The sequence below is a fragment of the Pinus tabuliformis genome, chromosome Q, assembly GCF_031772625.1.
Source record: "Pinus tabuliformis cultivar Carrire ecotype Pingquan chromosome Q, CPIR1, whole genome shotgun sequence".
In the NCBI taxonomy this organism is placed as follows: domain Eukaryota; kingdom Viridiplantae; phylum Streptophyta; class Pinopsida; order Pinales; family Pinaceae; genus Pinus; species Pinus tabuliformis.
This window is the reverse complement of record NC_142296.1, coordinates 799230348-799251750: the sequence shown is the minus strand read 5'-3', so window position 1 is coordinate 799251750 and position 21403 is coordinate 799230348. Positions and strand designations below refer to the sequence as shown.

At 39.9% G+C, this 21403-nt stretch overlaps 2 protein-coding genes across 2 annotated transcripts in view; one reads left to right on the top strand and one right to left on the bottom strand.

Moving 5' to 3' along the window:
* Positions 1–21403, bottom strand: part of LOC149221889 (fatty acid amide hydrolase-like) — a 290500-nt gene that overhangs the window by 35981 nt on the left and 233116 nt on the right. The window lies entirely within an intron of this gene.
* Positions 1792–3900, top strand: LOC149221891 (putative glutamate carboxypeptidase LAMP1). The gene is made up of 2 exons (XM_089383667.1): positions 1792–3157; positions 3668–3900. The coding sequence occupies exons 1-2, from the start codon at positions 1792–1794 to the stop codon at positions 3898–3900; spliced, it is 1599 nt and encodes a 532-aa protein (XP_089239793.1).

Below are 21403 nucleotides of genomic sequence, written 5' to 3'. Positions count from 1 at the left end.
ACACCAGAGTGCATTAGAGAAACGGGAGGCAATCCATATGGGTTCTCTCTTACTCTCCGATGGTTCCACTGAAGGATTTCGATGTATCAGAATGGAGCCCGACGAGAACCTGTTGGTGTACATGCACTTAGACTAGTTGTGTTGGTGTACATGCACCTAGATTAGCTCCAGTTAACTTATTGCTTGCATGTACACATTAACATAAGATATAGCACACTTAGCTTTAGTTAGCTTTAATTATTGCATGTACAACTAAGCTTAACTTAGTTGCTTTTATGTATTTATTCTAAAACTAATATTGTAGAATTAATTTTCATTCTTTTCTCAATTGTTGTTGCTTCCTTCCTTCTCTTGCAAGCTTGTTTATTGTTTTGCAGATCTAGATCTGTGTATCTCAAAAATCTTACATGGTATCAGAGCACAGGGATTTGTAAACAGTGCACAAGCAATTTTATTTGCAGGTTCAGAAGATTGAAGTAACAACAAAGAATGGAGTCTAAATTGGAGTTTCCACAATCGGCAATTCTCACTCCATATAATTATTTCGAATGGAAGCCAAAGATTCAACTTCATCTCAGAAGTAGAGGCTTATTTCGAATAACCATGGAAACGGAAGTTGAACCAACATCGGCAATGGAGAAAACAAGATATTTCAATTGCATGGACGAGGCCTTCGGCATCCTATGTTTATCTATTTCTCCGGAACTGCTATTTCATGTTGAATCATGTTCAACTCCAAATTAAGTATGGAAAATTTTGGAAGGATTGTTTGGAAAACAGGATGAAATGCAAGGTCACATTCTCGAAAATGAGTTAAACTCATTAGATCCGAGAAACTTTGAGAACATTCAAGATTTTTTCACAAGGTATAAAGCCTTGCTGGTTCAACTGAAAGGATGCGGGATCGACAAATCCAAGCAAGAAAATCAGTTGATTCTTTCCATTTTATCAAAACTTGGTCCAGAGTATGCAGTATTCGTCTCTACATTCCACACAGTCAGATCTGCAACTAGTGCAGCTTGGAAGTTGCCCTCACTGGATTCTTTTATTCAGTCTTTGATGCATGAGCAAGATAAGCTCATCAAAATGGGCACACTTAAAAATTCCAAAGCGCATGCACTTACTGTGCATGCAAAAGGAACGACAAATTCCAAAGACCATTAGAAAGGAAAAGGGAAGAAGGATCCTAATCCAAGAAAGGGAGGACATCCCAAACCCCCTGATGGATCATCTGGCTCAAAGGAAAGGAAAGGAATGAAAGGGCAATCAATGTGCAATTATTGCCACCGTGGTTTTCATCCTGAATCTGCATGCATGAAGAAGACTATAGATCTTATGGCGCAGACACTCCAGCAACACAATCTTGGAGACCACATTCCTGAGAATGCTAAGAAGAAGTCTGGAGAAAAAGCACCAGATCCAAGAGGTAAAGGGCATGCTTTGATTGCTCTTCATTCTGCACCACAAGAATGGATCATCGATTCAGGAGCTTCACATCATATGGCTTCTTCAAAGGAATCCTTTTCTTCTCTACATGCATACTCAGGTCCTCCCATTCTCATGGGGGATAATTCTGCAGTTGCAGCAACTGGACAAGGAAGAGTGCAATTCGAAGATGGAAGCTTTGAAAATGTCTTGCATATTCCAAGGCTTTCTGTGAATCTTGTCTCAGTGTATCAGATGACACACACAGGCAGCGGAAGGAAAGTGGAATTTACCCCAGATTCTGTGAGCATTTATGAGATGCAAACCAATTTGAAGATTGCATCTGGCAAGCTTGCTTGCTGGGCAATGAAGAGCAGTAGTACTCCGCAACTATCTTCTGGACATGATTCATTAGAAAGGGCTCGGATGTTTGATCTTAATATCGAGGATTCGGCAGAGATGCCAATTTCCTTGCTGAGGGTGAAGAGAATGGCACTTGTCAAGGCTTGCTTGAGCAGCACCTTTGCCATAATTGCGGCGGCTCTGTTTGTCGTCTCCATGAACCGGGTCTTCGGTTCTTGGAATTTGGGGAAGTCGAACCAGAGAACCAGAAATGAATACCATCGGGATTACTTGAAGATGGGCTGCAATGAAACGATTGCAATGCACCTTCGGCAGCTCACTGTTGAGCCCCACGTCGCCGGCACAACAGAAAATTTCGCTACCGCAGAGTATGTGTTGTCAACCTTCAAGAAGTACGGCTTGAGTGATGCTTATTGTAAGGATTACAATGTCCTGTTGAGTTATCCTCTCAGCAGGTCTCTCACACTGAGGTCGCCCGGTGTGGAGACTCTGAGGCGCTTCGAGCTGAGAGAAAAAGAAGTTAAGGGAAATCCTTACAGTAGCTGGAGCTCGAAGGCCATTCCCAGCGTTCACGCCTATTCGCCCTCGGGAACTTCGGTTGCAGAGGTGGTGTATGTTAACTATGGGCGTGTCGAGGATTTCAGGGCATTGGAACGCATGGGCGTTAATGTCACAGGCGCCATTGTGATTGCTCGGCACGACAAGATTTTCAAAGGCGACATTGTCAAGAATTTTGCCAGGGCAGGAGCCTCGGCCGTCGTGATTTACTCGGACCCTTTTGATTTTGCCGGTACGGGTAGCGAAGGAAGTTATCCCCTCACCAAGTGGCTGCCTCACAGTGGTGTCCAAAGAGGCACGGTGTTTCAGAAACCTGGAGATCCTCAGTCGCCTGGCTGGCCCTGTGGCAGCAGCACCAGGGATTCAGAAAAGCTGTCCGCCAATGATTTGAAGGCGCTGCTGCCCTCAATTCCTTCTCTGCCCATATCGGTGGAAGACGTCGAGGTAATCATGAAATCTCTCGATGGGCCGCTTGCTCCTCCTCATTGGCATGGTTGCTTAGACTTAGCTGCCTATCGTGTTGGCCAAGGACCTGGGATTCTCAACTTACACCTCTTGATATTCAGATTTAGGGCCTCTCCTAAATCAATTTCAGCAAAAGTATTCACAGGAGGAGGTACATGGACTCCGCTTGTCTCCACAGGAATGTCTTCGTATGCATCGAAGTTTATACCCGTATTCACCTGGTCAAAGACGTCGTCAGCTTTCAAGTCATTGGCGAAGGGGTTTACTTCGCGTTCACGAGAGCCACCAGAACGAGCGTTGGAGGTAGTATTACCCCACCCGCGTCCTCCCGATGCACCCCATGAGGGTTTTTCGCCCCAGACCAGCGTCTCATCCCAACCTAGAGACTTTTCAGATTTTTCTCTACTTTTGCATTATATTTTGAGGGGGGGTTTTCTTCCCACTGGGTTTTCCCTCTTTCCTCCTTTTTATGCATTGTATATGGGTACCTAAAATGGCCGTGTTGCCGGGACTCATTCATTTTGCATCACACTCACCTAAGTTATGCTTAAGGGGGGGTGTTGGTGTACATACACTTAGACTAGCTGTGTTGGTGTACATGCACCTAGATTAGCTCCTGTTAACTTATTGCTTGCATGTGGCACATGTACACATTAACATAAGATAAAGCACACTTAGCTTTAGTTATTGCATGTACAACTAAGCTTAACTTAGTTGCTTTTATGTGTTTATTCTAAAACTAATATTGTAGAATTAATTTTCATTCTTTTCTCAATTGTTGTTGCTTCCTTCCTTCTCTTGCAAGCTTGTTTATTGTTTCGCAAATCTAGATTTGTGTATCTCAAAAATCTTACAGAACCTAAAGCTGTATTTGCAAACGCCGTCCAGATTGAAAGTAGAGAGCGATTTCTTCATAGATTTCTATATTTGCAAACGCCGTCCAGATTGAAAGTAGAGAGCGATTTCTTCGTGAATTTCTTTAATGATATCTACCGCCTTCCCAACTACTGCGGCCCTTACGGTATTTGTGTAAATCCTGGAGCACGGTACACACCCAAATTCCGTCTCAAATGTGACAAATATCATTAACTCACCAATGCATTCAAATGTGACAAATAGCGTCAACTCTCGAATTACATTGGTAGTGTGAAGGTTATTCTTTGCGATGGGGCATGAAGCGGCCACCAAGTTGGACTCGAGCGTTACAATACGATAGAGCCTCAATGCGGTAGACAACGCCGACTGTCATTATTCCAGTGCATTAAGACATTCATGATTCGAGAAATTTTAGGTTTTTTTCTTTTTCTTTTTCTTAAAGTCTGTCACCGTCCAAGCGTATTAACCCAATAATGTGCAATGCATTTATCATGGCATTGATGATTGAAGTGACTTTAGTTTTTCCGCAACACTAACTGGTATTAACAGGTTTTATAAAGCAAAATTTAACTTTAAAGTTTTGATTAATGAGTTGGACGAATCTATTACAATAAAATATTCCCATGTGGATAAGAAATAACAAGGGAATTGCAGGCAATTGGAGTGGTCAGTTCATGTGCCATGTGTTGATGATGGTAACCATTTTGAAATCACATTTTCAGCCTTCATTAATGTACATTTCCGAAAGCATATATTGTCATCTGGCAAGATATTTTAGAGTGTGCACCTAATTGAAATAAAAAGTTGGTTACTTTGATTTTCTTGATTGAATAGAAATTATGTTTTTATGTATATATTGTATTTACAAATTTATGACATTCTATTTATGTATATATATTATTCAATTAATTTGTATTACTTCTAGAAAAGAATTAGATTATATCTTTATTTTCTTAAACACAATACATAATGATATATTTATATTTTTTTAAAATTAGATATTGGGATTCAACATGGGTCATTTTTCTTTCTTTCTTTTTCATGTACATTTATGTAATCCAAGAGATTGTTAGGAGTAGATGAGACAATGATATTGTTTCCTTGAGACATTTCCCTTGTCGAAGCTTTTGGCACATTTGTAGTTTCCTTGTCAGTATACAAGTGGTCTGATTCGTGGGTACATATGTGCTCACTCATTGGCAGAGCCAAAAATATGGCAAAACCTTTTCCTTGTTCAATCGAGAGGTGAACTTCCTCTGTAGAGGGACGCAATCATTGTACATGAGGCTAAGTTGAGTTTGAAGGAGTTGCTTTCGTTGTAGGTGTCTTTTGTTTCTAAGTGGTATTCTTATTGTGATTTGTAGTAGTCTTATGTCCTTTTGATCCCTTCGAATCTTGCAAGCCATGGTTCGTTTTCTTAGGATCCTGGTGGGTATTGGACCCTTGCAAAAAGCGGCAAGCATTCTAGAGATGTCTAGGCTATTGACAAGTCTTGCAGTGAAAAACAGTATTCTCATAATCCACTGGTTGTGAATAAACCCTACCCCTCCAATTCAGGAGGATTTTATATGATAATCGTTTAGTGAGGTCCACTTCAACACATATGCGAACGAATGTGATAATTTCTTTAGCCATCCTATCATTGTCAGTTTTGATGTAGTGACCTATTACATTACCCACATTTTCCAAAACATATGGATGAGACAAATGGATGGGAAGGTTAGGGAGACTTACCCAGATAGGAGTTACTATTGTTGATATGGAAAGATGATTAAAATCAGGGAACCATGGTTTAAAAAAGAGGTCGGAGCGACCCCAAAACTAAGGTCCTTGATCCAAAACCTTTTGTCGGTCCGCTAGATTTTCGAAGAACACAACAACGAAGCCTTTTGAGAAAAAATGTAGCACAATATTCTGATATAAATTATATTTCACCCACTCCTGAAGGGCATATGTTGAGGGCCAAAAGCCATTAAATCGACAAATAAGCATTTGTCGTTCATAATCTGAAACCAGGAATCTACATATCAGGACTTTAAGAGATAGCATTTATGTTACCTAATCTTCCACAAATGTCGGTCCTAATAGATCTTTAGGGTTTGGTGGTGGACATCCAAACTTATGAACATCCTTGAAGGAATTGGGTTGGGATGAGGAGGACACACCCCAACCTTTAGCTCTACCCCTTACTCTTGAAACCAAATAGATCATAGCGTCCCTAGTTAAGCCATACTCACTGAGGGTTTTCTAATCCTGAAGTTATCAACCTTCATATAAGAGCTGAAAATTGTCATGGGGTTCTCACCCAATCCTGAATCCTAGTTGTAAGTGTGGAGATGAGATTTGTGGCTTTGACCTGTAGACAAAGGGAACCTCCTAATATTAGTTTCACAAATATGGTAAAATTTGCTAGATCTCGGGTAGTGACCTCCTCCTAGGAATAGAAAAACCTTGCAGAATGGAGGTCCTTGAGAGTTGAGGTTTCCTCTAGCCTAGTGAAGGCCTTCCAACACTCCCAACAAAATCATTTAAACATAGCTTCGAGTGATCTGACAATGGCACAACACTAGATCCAATTTGAGCAGCAATGGCATTCTCTTATGAATTTTGGGTCAATGTTTCATAATCAAGCCCATTGCAACTTTCGTGTTGCATAAAGCCAAGATCTCTGCAAGGGTGTTGATCTTCAAAGACAGGAGCCGCCTTGTGGCCATCCCACACACCTACAAGTCTTGTCCTATAAACAAATATTGTGGTATAGCATTCAACAACTCTAGCAACTATCGCCGGCCTCCCACGCTTGTTTGCAAGCATTCAACAACATTCAACTTCAGGGGTCCATTCCTTGTTAGCGTGAAGGAGCCCTGAACAACTTACATGGTTGCGGAGGATGAGTCGAAGCATAGAATTATCTAGGGTTTTCAAAGCTTCATCCCAGTGGAAATTTTTTGCTTATACTTTGTACAATTTATTTTATTTTATTTATTTTGGTTAGGTAAATATCATTTTTTACAAGTTTTGAATTCGTGAATGAGTGTTTTAACTATTCAAAGTCCTATGTGCTAATAAAAAGTATTTTTTAATATTTTTTAATTTTTAAAATTTTATCACTCTTTTGAATTTTTTTATTATAAAGATTAACAATAATTTTCCAATTAAGTTTTTAGAATGTTATTGAAGAATTAATTTCTTATTGAAATATAGTATTTTTTGTGCAGTACCTAATTTACCACTACCTTCCTCTAGGGGCAAGGCCCATTAGTGTTGTGTTCATCTTATCTTAAGATCGAATATTTGATTCTTACAATCTACATTACATGATAAGCATTATTGTCCTACTTTGATGCCAATGTTGCTTGATTTTATGCAAACCAATCATTTGTGCCATCATTTGAAGACAATTGCTCACAAGATTGTTAGTATTTGAATTTTGGTTTTTCTCATTTCTTTTGAGCCTTACTCTTAGGGACAACATGGATTCCTGCTTCATTGGAAAATCCAACACCAAATGTTAAGACCCTAAGCCGGAGAGAACACACAAAATGTGTTTGTGTGAAGACGGTTTGTACTAAAATTGTGGACTTTGAACAACCTTTTGCCACCTACTCGCATTCTACAAGTGAAAATGTTGGATAGAGAAGGAATTCATGGTCAAGTATATTGTTGATGCATGTAGGTCTCTATCTCTTTTCTCAAACCTCTATGCTTGAATAACCTTCGGATTGAGAAGGAAATCATGGGAAGGTAGATTTTTGATGCATGTAGGCCTCTATTTCTTTTCTCAAAGCTCTATGCTTGTAATCTCTCTTGGATTCAAATACCAAACCATAGGATTCTACATTATATATACTCCAAATGACATTAAAGGCCAAGAGGCTCTATGATAAAGTTCAAAACAGGGCCAAAACAATGTTTTTATTCTCACCAAATTCAAGCATGACTACCATTTCCATCATGGTCCCTAAAGCATTGAACCCCTTTAGTTGACCACCTTCCATTGTTTGCACAACTAAAACCATTTTCCTTTCTTTCTCTTCTTTCATTTTCTTTCTTTCTTTTCTTCTTTATTTTTCTTTTTTTCTTTCTTTATTTTCTATTTTTTTAGTTAGGCATTTTCCCAATGTTTTTCATTTTCTAGCATGCACGTTTCATTTATGTATTAATTCTAGGGAAGTTGAAAGCTATGCTCTTTTTCCTTTTCTAGAGTATATCCAATAAAATGGTATTGGAAGAATGTCGATAATTTAAATTTTTAGTAGTCGAGAATTCTAGTTATGCCATATACCAAATTTCTAAGAGTTGATTATTTTTGTTTCAATATTCCAAGACACATTGCTCGTTTTATTTCAAAATGAGAAGATTCTTCCCTTTCCTATGCAATTTAATTATGCCTATGGTGATTTATTATGCGCTGACGAGTATCAAAGTCGGTTGTCGTGGCACCATCTCGTGCCGGCTACCTACCAGATCTTCAACGAACCCACGTGACTTACCGTCTTCAGCCGAGAGATCGAACAAGAAATCACGACAGCCACTGCTAATTCTGAGCATCCCGATTTCTGGCAGAAACCGCAGTGATCCAGATCTGTCGTTGCCTTGAAAGAGCAGATTGCAGAGAAGCCATGGGTGGTTCGTGAATTTGTATGTGGCCTTCTAGCATTTGGCTCACAGCACTGGCCGCTGGTCTCATGGCAGGATCTTCTTGTATGCACCAAAGTGCCACCATCACAACTTTTCTCACTTCATCCTCTTCTGGCACTCCATCTAGCAAACGAGGATCCACGATTTCCATTAATTTCCCCTCCTGAAACCTCCGAATGGTCGCAGTAGCAGTCTTCTGCTGGAGCTGAGAGGTCCACACACCGCTGCCCGGATACGAGCTCCAGCAACACGATGCCCAAGCTGTAAACGTCGCTCTTGCTGCCGACTCCTGTCTCCATGAGCCATTCAGGCGCCAGGTAGCCCGGCGTGCCTCTCATCCGTGTCAGAACTCGGCTATGCTCATCAATCCGGTCGATGAACTTCAACAGACTAAAGTCTGATAACTTAGCCCTGAACTTGTCGTCGAGGAGAATGTTCTCAGGTTTCACATCGAAATGCATAATACATTCACGGCATTCTTCATGTAAGAACACCATCCCACGGGTTGCGTCCACTGCGATGCTCATCCAGGTACCCTAACTCATACGCTTTTTGTCCTCTGTGGAGAAAAGCTAGCCATCCAAGGAGCGGTTGGCCATGTATTCGTAGATGAGCAGGTGGTGGGATTCTTCCGCGCAGAATCCCCGAAGTCGGACGAGGTTGACATGGCTCAGGCTTCCCAGACTGGCTATCTCCCTTCGAAACTCGTCATAACCCTGGGAAGCCTCTTCCAGTTGCTTCACGCCAACCATGGTTCCGTCTCTCGAGATTCCGACCGAAGCCGTCCGTGATTTTCTTCAGTTCGTCGAACGTGAATCTCGGAGGCAGAACTGACAGCGTGTTCAAGAAACGATTTTTCAGTCTTCCAGGGGCTTGTAGCAGCTGAACGCCACCAGTAAGCGCAGGAGCTCCTCTGGCTGTGAATGTGCCAAACTATTCCCACTGCCAGCACAGACATCACGGTCGCCCCAAGTTCAAGAGCCGAAGTAGGGATCAAAGACAAGAGCGAGCTCACCCCTCCCATGATTCGGCCGAGAGATATGAACGATTCATACAAATCCATCTCTGCTCGATGAATTTTTCAATTGAAATTTCGTGGGCACCTTGGGCGCGGAAATAAGATTTGAATTTTGAAATTTTGGATACCCAAGTTGCCAAGTTGCATTGAATGAGTATCGTGCACTGCCTTATCCACCGTCTGACAGGTTGAAACCCACCGTCTGACAGGTTGGAACGGAGCAGCTGGGAAAGGAGGGTGGCGGAGCTCCGGAAAGGAGGTTGAGCACAGATTTCCACAGTGCAACGAAGACTAGGCAATTCCTCCGTCTTATTAGATTATTTTTAAAAAATTTAATGGTAAAATTTGATAATAGATATTTTATAGATTTATATTTTTTTTATTTTTTCCATAATTTATTTTAATATTTGAGTAATTTTTATTAACTCTAAATAATATAGTAATTTTATAAATAAAATTTATCTAAAAAATCTACCATTCATCTTTTATTTCTAAAACTTATAAAAAAAAAAAATTATAATGTTTTTTTTTTTAATGTTTTTTTTTTTAATTTAAGAACGTAATAAATAAATGCACATAAGGAGAAGCTATTTAGGAGGACAATGGCCATCGCTGGGGTTTTCGCTCGCGCTGGTAATGAAATCACAGTCAATGCGGTCGATGGCGGTGGCATTGCAGGGCCGGCCACAGCCAGTACCTTCCACGGGATCGGTTTCAAGAGAGTGTGCTCTGACGCTTATCGAATCGCCGGCACGGGCTTGGCTACGCGGCCAAACACCAGGAAAAGATCTGAAACCCCTGGTACAGCAGACAACCCTCGCCCAAATCTTCATCTGATTGATGGGCCAAAGGCATCAGAGGCGGATCTGGTAGAGAAGATCGCCAAGAGGCAAGAGATCAGAAATCGGCCCACAAAAATGATTTTTGGGTTCAGAATCCACCTTGGAGGCGGACAATTGTCAGGGTTTGGCTTTACAGCTCAAGTCAACACAGTCCTTCCACTCGCGATTTCTGCATGCAAGATCGGGGGAATGCGGGTTGCAGTTTTGACCCATCACAAAAACGCACGGCCCAAACACAGCAGATCTAGGAAGGATCCTCCTGAGCAAAGGCCCAATGTCTGCAGATCTAGGCCGGATCTAATAGGAGGATATACGCATCGTATCAACAGAGGTTTGGCAGTCCGTGACGTGCAAACGGGAGATCGCCCCATCAGGCGCCCAGACCTGGGAAGCTGCTCATCAGATCGGGCCAAATATTGCAGATCCAGGGTGGATCAATCCGATCTGGCCAGATCCAAGCAGAAGATAGGTGGAAACCCGCCAGATCCAGAATCCGCAAAACTGGATCTGGCCAAGGTAGACTCAGAGGATCTGAAACAAATCTTTATCAGATCAACAGAAGGCAGACACTTGTGTGTGCATATCCGGGAACGGATGAGGGTATTGGAGCTAAAAAAAGAGATCCAGGACAAACTGGGAATTCCAGTTGCAACACAAAACCTATTATTTTCAGGGTACTGCTTACAGGATCAGCTCACACTCCAGCACTATAGGGTTGCAAGGGATTCAACCATCATCCTCAACCTGTGATTGCGAGGTGGATCCAAGGGAGCCTCCTCAAAACCCACAGGTACCTATCGCGATGCAGCGAAAGAGAAAGAACCTCAAAAGGGGAAAGAATCCACAGCTACAAATGAACCTCCAGGGCAGTATATTGTGGATCAATCGCCAGAGAGTCCCTCTATCTCCTTGGATTTACCAGAGGTAAAATACATATTCTCAGATCTACAAAAAAATGTTGTTATCTGTAGATTTAACGGTTTTTGGCCTAGAACTGATGCTTTATACCAATGGATCCACACGGTCTGGACAAAAAACTGCCAAATACACCTTTGCTCTAAGGGCTTCTTCATAGTAATTTTCCTATTAGAAGAAGAAAAGGAAAAAATACTCAATCAAGGGCCATGGTTCTGGGGCAGTGTTGGACTCTTTGTTACCCCATGGTTCCCGGAGTTTGATGCCAGCACTATGGTGGTAACAAGGATGCCAGTTTGGGTCAGGCTGCATAATCTCCCGTTACATTTTTGGCACTCCAAGGCCTTAATAGCTATTGGGAATACCCTCGGGAAAATTTTAAAGATTGATACAGAGAGACATATAAAGGGAATTTTTACTTTTGCTAGAATATGTGTCGAGGTAGATCTTAGCCAAGGATTACCTAAAAGCATCATTCTGAACTTCAACAATTCACAGTGGAAACAATCCTTGGACTATGAAAATACAGCTTTCAGATGCAGGGGATGTCAACAAATGCATGTAAAAGCCTCAACAAGAGCAAGCCACAACAAAGGAAGCCCAAAGGATGGCAGAATATAGATGATGTCATAAAGAAGAGAGTTCCGGAAAAGAAAGCCCCTCCGAAACCAGAAGACGAAGAATCAGAAGCAGAAGAGGATGATACCATCATAGAGGAAGCTGAAACAGGGAATCAGAAGGAAACCACATCAGACAACAAGGTCCCACAGTTTGATAAACGATGACCAGAACATGGGAGGGATAAAGCGGCACCATCGATCAGACACATCAGATTCAGACAAGGAATCAGGATCACAGAAAGCTGAAACACAGTTAGTAATAGCCTCGATCGAGCCCACCCAAGGCGAGTGGCGCAAGGTCGAAAAGAAAAAAGGAAGAAAAACCTGAAGCGTGTCTATGCATATTCAGGTTTTCTTGCTTTCACTATTTTCCCTCTCTCTCTCCCATCATTCTTTGCACGTTAGTCATGTAACGTTGCGTCGGGTGCCAATGCACTGGAGGCCATTGGGCAGCTTATGGAAATGCATCATGCATCTGCAATTGTAACTTTTCATTTTTTAATAAAAGGTTACAGATTTTTCCACTGGAAAAAAATAAATAAATGCACATTAATAAAATTTATATTAAAAAATAATTTATTTATAATTTTACCATAAAAAAAAAATACAATCACTCACAAAATTAAATCAGTTTCACACGTTTTTTCTTTTGATCATTTTTAAGTTGTGAGATTGAAAAATACAACATTTTTAAAATCTCACTTTTCCCATTTCTTTCTTTGTATATGCCATGCTCTATCTATTTCTATTGGCAACTTATAATTTTGGATGAGCTATACATTTTCAATTAATATGATATACTAATTAGCCTATGCCGGAGAATTAACCTGCTATATTAACAACTTATGGTGCGAAATCGAATTGTTTGGCACTCACCGAATTGGCAAATTGACAAAATTCCGTAACTATGCTTGAAACCTTAGAAGCGCTGCTTTTGTCCGCATTTTTTGCCCGAATTCAGGCCAATTTGGTAACTCTGCTTGAAACCTTAGAATCTTTTAGCGCTGCTTTTGTCACTTGAAATTACAGCCTGAATTTTGTCATTTCCTTTGTTCCCGTCGTTGCAAATAGTGCTTTTTTGAGTAGTCCTCTGCAGGGTTGTCACCCACGTTGCATCTCTCTGCGACCTTTGCTACAATTTGGTGTCAAAACACAGCCCACGCGCACCTTTACACATGCACCTTACGCTGGGTTGCACCATTCCGACTATCGGCCCCCACAGAGCCTCTGTGGCCTTGAGATATTGTGTTCTCTACACTGGCGTAACCTTTGATACAATTTTCAGGCGGCAGCAGAGGAATCGGTGGAAAGGACATTAAAATTTAAAAGAAACTATTTTCATTCATCCTTGGTTGTAAAGATATCTCCTTCGACCATTCACCAAAGCCAAATCAAACAACTTGCAACCTCAAACTTTCAGAGAAAACGGTAGAAGATTAAAGGATGCAACGGAGTCAAGCTATGTGAGCATTTTAATGAATGAATTCACATGCTCAATAACTCTGATGATTGAGATACAAATATGATATCCTTCATATCCAAATTTCATTTCGAGATACATTTTTTTTTGTTACGCTGATTTAATTCCAGAAAGATATAGGAGGTTTATTATATTCGTTTTTAGAATAAATTTACAATTTTCTCTCCCATTCCTGCTATCATAGCCTTTTCTCTATTCTTTTTATTTCAACCCAAAGTATAACTTCAAGCATTCAGTTGTGGAACTGTGCTTTTCGGTTAAAATAAATTAACTGATTTAAAAAAATCTGAAATTATATAATATAATTAAGAAACAAAATGATTTTTTTATTTACATTTAATAATATAATTTTTAGAACTTTTGAATACATCAATAGAATAGATGTAGAATTTTAATTTTATAAATTAAATAACTTAAATTTATAATTCTTCAAAATTTCTACCCAATTTAAAATTAAATTAATAAATAATCCAATATATAAAAAATTTAAGCCAAAATATAAATACGTTTTAAAAATGATTCATCTCAGACCCTGGTTGGTTTTGGCTTATAGGGCAGGGGATCACGATAAATCCTGGCCATTGATCTTTGACAGGTGGGATTTTAATTACCACCTTCGCGGTCCCCTCCGTTGAGCAACCGAGGGCTTGGGGAAGAATTTTGGATCGTCGGATCATGTAGGTTTGTTCTGCTATTTCATCACATGCCAATTTCTTCCTCTGGTCAGACGATGGTGAAACACTGTTGAACGAAGCTGGCACGGGGCTATTCATTCGTGAGTAATGGACGTTCACTTTATCTACAAAGTCTCCGTGTGCAAGTATGTTATATGTGTTGTTCGACTTTCCATCAAATGATACATTGCTTTCAGATTGCGTAAGATTTGGAGATATAGTTGCACGCACAATTGAAAAGCCAACATGTGTAGATTCAAACGATAGACTCCAATGCAATCTTCCTGAAGAGGTGATGAAGAGGTGCCTGGGTTAATTTTCTTTATTGGGAAGAGTTAATTGGTAAAATTATGATTTAATTAATTAATATATTTTTTAATAGTTTAATTATTAGGAAAAAATTTGAAAGTATGGTGAAGAATTTGAGAAAATTATAGATTAGTTAGTTCTTATTTAAGAAATAAAGAGATTAGATGAGAAATGTTAGGATTTATAAGAGATAGAGATTAGATGAGAAATGTTAGGAGATATTTTGGGAATTAGTTTACAGATTTAAAACCTATTTAAGTTCTAATCTATTAATATAAATTGATATAAACATATAAAACACAAAAACATGTATTAGGTGAGAAATGAAAATACCAATCATTAAACCATGACTTTTATTGTAATTATTTTGTTTTATTAATTAATTATTTCTCCATTTTGTGTTTACTTTCCGTATTGATCAAAGTGTTTTGAAATATAGTTATTTATCCCTGCGTCATAATTTTGGTACCAGAGCCTTCCTTTCTTGGAGATTCCGCACTGCTAAATGGCAATCATTCGGTTTTGTATATGAATCCTTTGAATTGTAAACGTGATGTGGATGCAAAGGATTAAGGATCTAGCTGTTAATTGTTAGTTCAGGGCCATGGCTTCACTGATTCGGGACTTCCTTTCAATCCACGAGCTTTGAAGAAACAGCTGATGTAACGTTGAAAGAAGTCGTATGCAGCTGCCTCAATATCACAATCATTGGCAGCCTCAGCACATTGCAGATAGCTCGCGAAAGGCCGGTCCGTGTGATAAGTATGCATCATAAACATTGAAGGGATGAACAATAGATTATTCCATTGTTTGGATCGATGGAAAATTTCATAAAGAGATGGTTACGATTGCGTTCAACTTTACAGTTACATTTTGTCTTGAGGAGCGCCCAACATTGGCAATAACACCCAGCGAAAGTGTCAATGGTTGGATTAACTGCAATAAAGAGACACAGACAGATTTCTGGCTGGAGAATATCAAGGTTCACATAAGTCAAATATTCAAAATAGAAATTCTATTTATTAAGCCAAAGAATAAGATAATGGTGTGTTTGCGTCGTTGGAAATACTCTTCGAAAGTTCCCGTGAAAATGTTACCTTAAATCGTTAGTGTTTCTTTTTAGATCCACTATATATATGAAACCATTTATTTACTTTCATTTCAATAAATTTTGACGAGTGAAAAGCATTTAATGAGGTAGAAGTAAATATTAAAGGTAGAAGTGTTGTATTCAAGGTAAAAGTAAATAGTAAAGGTAAAAGTGAAAGTAAATAATAGAGATAAATTGATGTTATAGAGCATGATGGTTTTTATGAAGATAAAGAATAATTGGTTGGAATAAATGTTGAATGATAAATGGTGAGTTGTTTCATAACGCTGGTTTCATAAAACCATGTGTGGGTTTGAGAATGCATAGCTATGTAATGTTACATGCAAAAATCATGAATAGTATATATATATATACTATCAACAAATTTTCAAGGTATTTTAATTTGTATATCGGTTGAAATATCTTTTTGATTAAATGAAGAATTGATGTCAAAGTCTGGAGTCAAAGTTATAAGTCCAGTCAAAGGTTTGAGTCCTTGATTGTAATGGGTACATGATTGGTGAAGCTCACACCCGAAAAGTCTGATCATTGTAAAGACAATTTGAAGAAATACTGTAGTTCTTTGTAGCAAAAGAAAACAAAGGAACAAGAAGTGCTCAGGAGTAAATTTCAAGTGAAAGGAACCATTGACCAAGTTCAGAGGAGATAACTTGGAAAAGTGATTAAGTTGCAGGTTACAATGAACAAGGTGAAGTTCACGAAAGAAGATGAAGATGGATCAAGAGAAAAGTCACAACGATAGCATAACAGTTAGCATCGCTGATGAAGAGAAAGAGATCGTGGAATTGAAGGCATGACTTGACATATTAATGGAGTTACTACAAAGACAGAGACACAGATGGGTAATAAAGAGAATAGTTAAATGGTCAATTAAACAGTGGATGGAAAGAACACTGAAGCGCAAACGGAAAGTTTTAGAAGTAGAGAAACTCCAAACGAATATAGATATATTTGTGAACCAAAGCAAGGGCCATTGCTTGGTGACAACGATGATGAAATGAACATGGGTTTGATTCCCACAGACGACGCTACAAATTTTTCAGAGGACCAACATGAAAACCGGAAGACAGATTCATTTGTCAAACCTCATGTTTTTAAATCTAACAATTGGTGTGTGGATGTAGGATATGTTGATATGAAGCCTAAGGATGAAACTGTTGATAAAATGAAAATTGATCATCAAATGAATAGGTCAAATGTCAACATAAGAAATATTGTAGCAAAACTAAAGTTCTTAGAAGAATAGTTGGACAATCCAAAGCCAGAGTGTGACCCAAAGGAAATTATGATGGATTACAACATGCCTTCAAGTCGACAAATATGGTGCAATGGAAGCGTAAAGATTGACAACAAAGTTTAGCAAACAAACAATTTAAATGTGTAACTAGAAGACAAATTAGATATCAAAATTAAAGAGATGAAGAAGTTGATGTTGAAAGAATCTCAGGAAATATTCATTGAAGAAAGAAAAAGCAAAGATGACCATGGATTACTAATAACTGAACAATTATACATCAGCAACGAAGGAGGGCAACTAGAACATAAAGTTTAGAAGCCTGGAAACCAGAAAAGGACAACCACAAAACAACAACATGACAGAGCAACTGATTTACTGCAAGTGAAAATTTGGGATCCAAGAGGTTTTTTATCATGATTGGTGGGCGGGAGACCATGCTTTTATTTTACCTGGGGAGTCTGATGTAGGTGCATCTAACCTGGGTCAATTTTTTATTAGAGGAGTTAGATTTTAAAGTTGGGATTTAATTAATTAATGTATTTTTCTAATAGTTTTAAGAGAGAATGATGATTGTAAATAGGAGAAGATTCGAGAGTATTGTGGAAGGTTTAAGAAGATTATGGATTAGTTAGCTCTTATCTAGGGATAAAGGATTGGATGAGAAATGTGAGGGATCATGAGAGATATTTTGGGAGTTAGTTTAAGGATCTAGAACCTACTTGGGTTCTAATCCATTTGTATAAATTGAGGTGAGCCTATGAGACATAAAAGAATGTATTGTGTGAGTGAGTGTGAGGAATGAAGAGGCCAATCATTGGGCCATGATTTCTTCTGTAATTATTTTGTTTTATTAATTAATTATTCTACATTTTGTGTGCATACTATTGTTGCTTTCAATATTGATTAAGGTGTTTTGAAATATGGTTATTTATACCTGCGTCACTTCCCAATTTGGGCATATCCGCTAATGGGATGGGTTGAGTAGAGGATTAAAAGAAGCTAGGGTGGTTGGAAAGATTAATGGATGTAGGGTTACAACAAACATAAATCTTTCACATTTAATGTTTGTTGATGATATCTTATGTCTTAGTATGGCAAAACTCTCAAAATGACAAATCTTTCATCAAATCATTACAAAATTTGGGAAGATCTTTGGACTCATCTTAAATAAAGAAAAATCAAAACTCATCTCAAATAGCATTGAAGAGGAGACTAAGCACATAGCATATATTTTTGGGATTAGAGTCAGATATCTGGTTGGTGGTTTCAAGTATTTGGGCTTTCATGTGAAGCCTTGCAACTATGAGAAGCAGGACTAGACCTGAATTATTGAGAAAATTGAAAAAGAAATGACCTTAATGTGAAAATATATGGATTACATTGAGTGGCAGGATGATCATGATCAAGGTTGTCTTACAAGGCATATCAGTCTATTGGATGCATCTATTTCATTTACCAAAGTCGGTTATCAACAAGATTGATTCAATTTTTGCAAAATTTCTCTAAGTGTGAACTGGAAGCAAATCAAAATTCCATCTATCAAAAATTTCCACCATTTGTAGACCGATTGAGGAAGGAGCTTGGGCCATTAAAGACACAGTATTTCAGTATGGATCTACTTACCAAAAATCTATGGAGGGTTTTCATGGGAGCTAGTATTTGGCATGATATCATAAGCGACAAATATCTAAATCATGCTAATTTCGAAGATTGGATATTAGCAGGGGTGCCAATGAAGAAAAGTGCCTTATTTATATGGCGCAATCTGATGAAATCTAAGCCATGGTTGTGTGGTAATCTTAGATGGATGGTTGGTTGTGGTAACAAAAATTTAGTAGGTTTAGATGTGATCATTGGATTGCAAGGGGTCCATATCCTTTCTCTACCCATTATTCAGTTTTTGAATGACCATGGGATTTTGACCCTAACTCATATAGGAAGACCGTAGAATGATGGTTCCCTCTATACTAAATGGTCGAATGTTGAAGAGTTGGCTCTCCCTCCTGCATTGGTTGTCGAATGGGGGTCCTACCAATTAAAATTATGCCAAGCAGGGATCGTTCTATCAAAGAAGGACAATAGACTCACTTGGGGCGACTGCTCCAATGGAAGCACCATCTCTGCCAAGGCAATTTCTTTATTCATCACCAAACAACATCGCCATGAACATTGTACAAAATGGCTGGCCCATATGTGGAGGTGGGAGTTACCAACAAAATTAAATTGCTTCACCTGACTTGTGGTTCATAACTGAATCCTCACCTAGGACAATTTAGCTAGGCAAGGATTCCATGGCCCAGGGCTCTATCCACTATGTCGATCGACAAGCGACAAGGTTTCTCATCTTCTTCTGCGCTGCCCTTTATCGATTTCCATCTGGGAGGAGGTCTCCAATACTCTTAAGATTAATTTGTTGGTGGACAGGTCCTCTATTGTTGCATGCCTCCTTAGATGGCCCACTTGCCACCGAGAATATAGGTCAATTCTATTATATATTTTGTTGGGAACGTGGTGATGTAGGAATGACTGCATATTCGAGAATAAACCACCAAATTTGAGATCTACCACCCTGAGAATCTTTATGGAAATTGGTCCATGGAGACCTATCTGTCATAAAGCGCAGATAGGTTATTTTGACCAAGCCTCTGTAAATGGTGAGTGCAGGTGTGGAGTTGTAATCATCTTTAGACCTTCCCTGGCCTTTCATTTCTTCTGTTTAGGATGCCTGGCACTAATGTTAGAGTAGAGGTACTAGCTTTGTGGGGTGATAAGATGTGCTTCTTAGCTCGCTGCAGAGGAGATTTTGATAGTTGGAGACTTGAAGGTGGCAATTGATTGGGTCAAGGGCTATTCCTCATTTGAATTTCCATCACTACTTCATTGGATGGAGCAAATTCAGTCTATGTTGGCCTCTTTTTCTTCCATCTCTTTTTGTCATCTCTTCCGAGGGCGAATGACTTGGTACACCAACTATCAGGCCCATGAGTTGAGTCGAGCGCACTCACGTGCGACGAGCACCCGTATTGACCAACTTGGGAAAAGTATGACGACAGGACAACATTTGGTTAAAGGCGACCAAGTTGTAGCGAGCACCCATGGGCAATAGTCGCTCGTACTACCCAACTCGAGTTGATGTGCGACGTGGTGAACATGTTGGGTGAGCACGTTAGTTAAAGGTGACGAGTGAGCGCACGCCCATAGTGAGCGGGCGAGACGAGCGGGCGTCGGGAAAGACGTGCGGATGAGTCGTGCGACAATAGTTGGGCAAGTCGGGAGAGCGGGCAACCAACCCGAACAACCCAAACTAGAGAAGTGCGACGAGTTAAGCATTGGTCGAGTTATACGATGAGCAAGCCGAGTTATATGAGGGGGCCAACGTAAGTATAATGGGCAGGTTGATATGTGGAATTGTGAATGGGCCGACCCATGATAAAGTGAAGGGTCACATCCCATGGATGTGCCACGATCGTGTGGCATGGGTATAAATAAGAGATGGCAATGGAATTGGGAGGATTATCGAACCATCAAATTCATAAAATAGAAAACAATGAACATGAAGAACGGGCAAGCCGAAGGCAACAAGCAGAAAGGCGGAAGGGCGCAGGGCCATAGTATGTTGGGCAGAACTTGGGGTTTCTTAAGACTGGACTGAGACACTTACACAATAGCCGCACTGCATAACGGTGTTGTAGGTGGGCGGACAAGTGCGGAAGAGTACAACGACTGGGTCAAAGAGCCAAAGAGTGTTTGGGGAGTAGGGAGACAACTCCCACGCGGTTTCAATGTTCAGGCACACGATAGAAGTGGTAATGGGTGGGCCAATACTCGCCCGGGTCTGCACACAAGCGCGACCTAAATAGAGGACAAACCGACTCGAGGGTGACCCAACACAAAGACGCAGGTGCAGAACTGTGCGACGGTGGGTAAGGCACGGGGGTGTGCCGAGAGGTGAAGAGGGCATGCAGCAGTGCGACAGGAGGGCAAAAGGGCGCGAGTAGACAAAGACAATGGGCGGTGGACACAACAATGTCAAGTATTTCGACATTTGGGCAAATCGTGCACAGAGGCATGACTAGTTATTTCTACAAGCACGACTTGTAAAACAATAGTGCGCTGACCGTGTTTGTTGGTAGCACGACATTTGTAATTTTATGTACAATTGAATTACAAAACTTGTGTTTATTATTGATATTGGGCATACTTCAGTTTATGGGAGTTGCCCCTCCCTTTATGATGATGTGTTGAATGTTTTTATCCGTTGTGCATATTTATTTGATGCAGAGTAATTGAAGTTTATTTCCGCTATGATATAACACTTGAAGTAAAATTTGGCTAAGTGTTTGGTTAGGCATAGTCCGCACATTTGAGTATTGGTGAAAAGAAAAAGTGTGGCGGTGTCGCACTCACCTATGAGTGGTTGAAAGACTACCACCGGGATAGGGGCATGACAGTTAGTATTAGAGGCCACTTTCTGCAGGGCTTTGATTGAAGTTGAAGAAGTTCGACAGGGACAAGTTGCAGGGTCGAAGTTGAATGGATTAGTGTATGGTATTAACAAGATCACAAACAAAATTGATGGCGAACCAAGTGGAAGAACCTCAAGTGACAGGTGAATGTAGCAAGGATGCTGAGATAGATTTTATGGACAGGGTATGGGATCGTATGGAGGAGTTTGTTGCGGAGATGACTTCATTGAAGGTCGAGAATGATGAACTCCGGGATAAGTTCACGAAGTTGGAAGAAGCACATGAGAACCTCAAGGTTCGGTACGAGTATACTGAATGGAAGTATGCACAAACAGAGAAGGAAGTCAAGAACATTAGGGCTGCAAGAGATCAAGGTTTGGACGAAATCTTGAAGTTGCAAAAA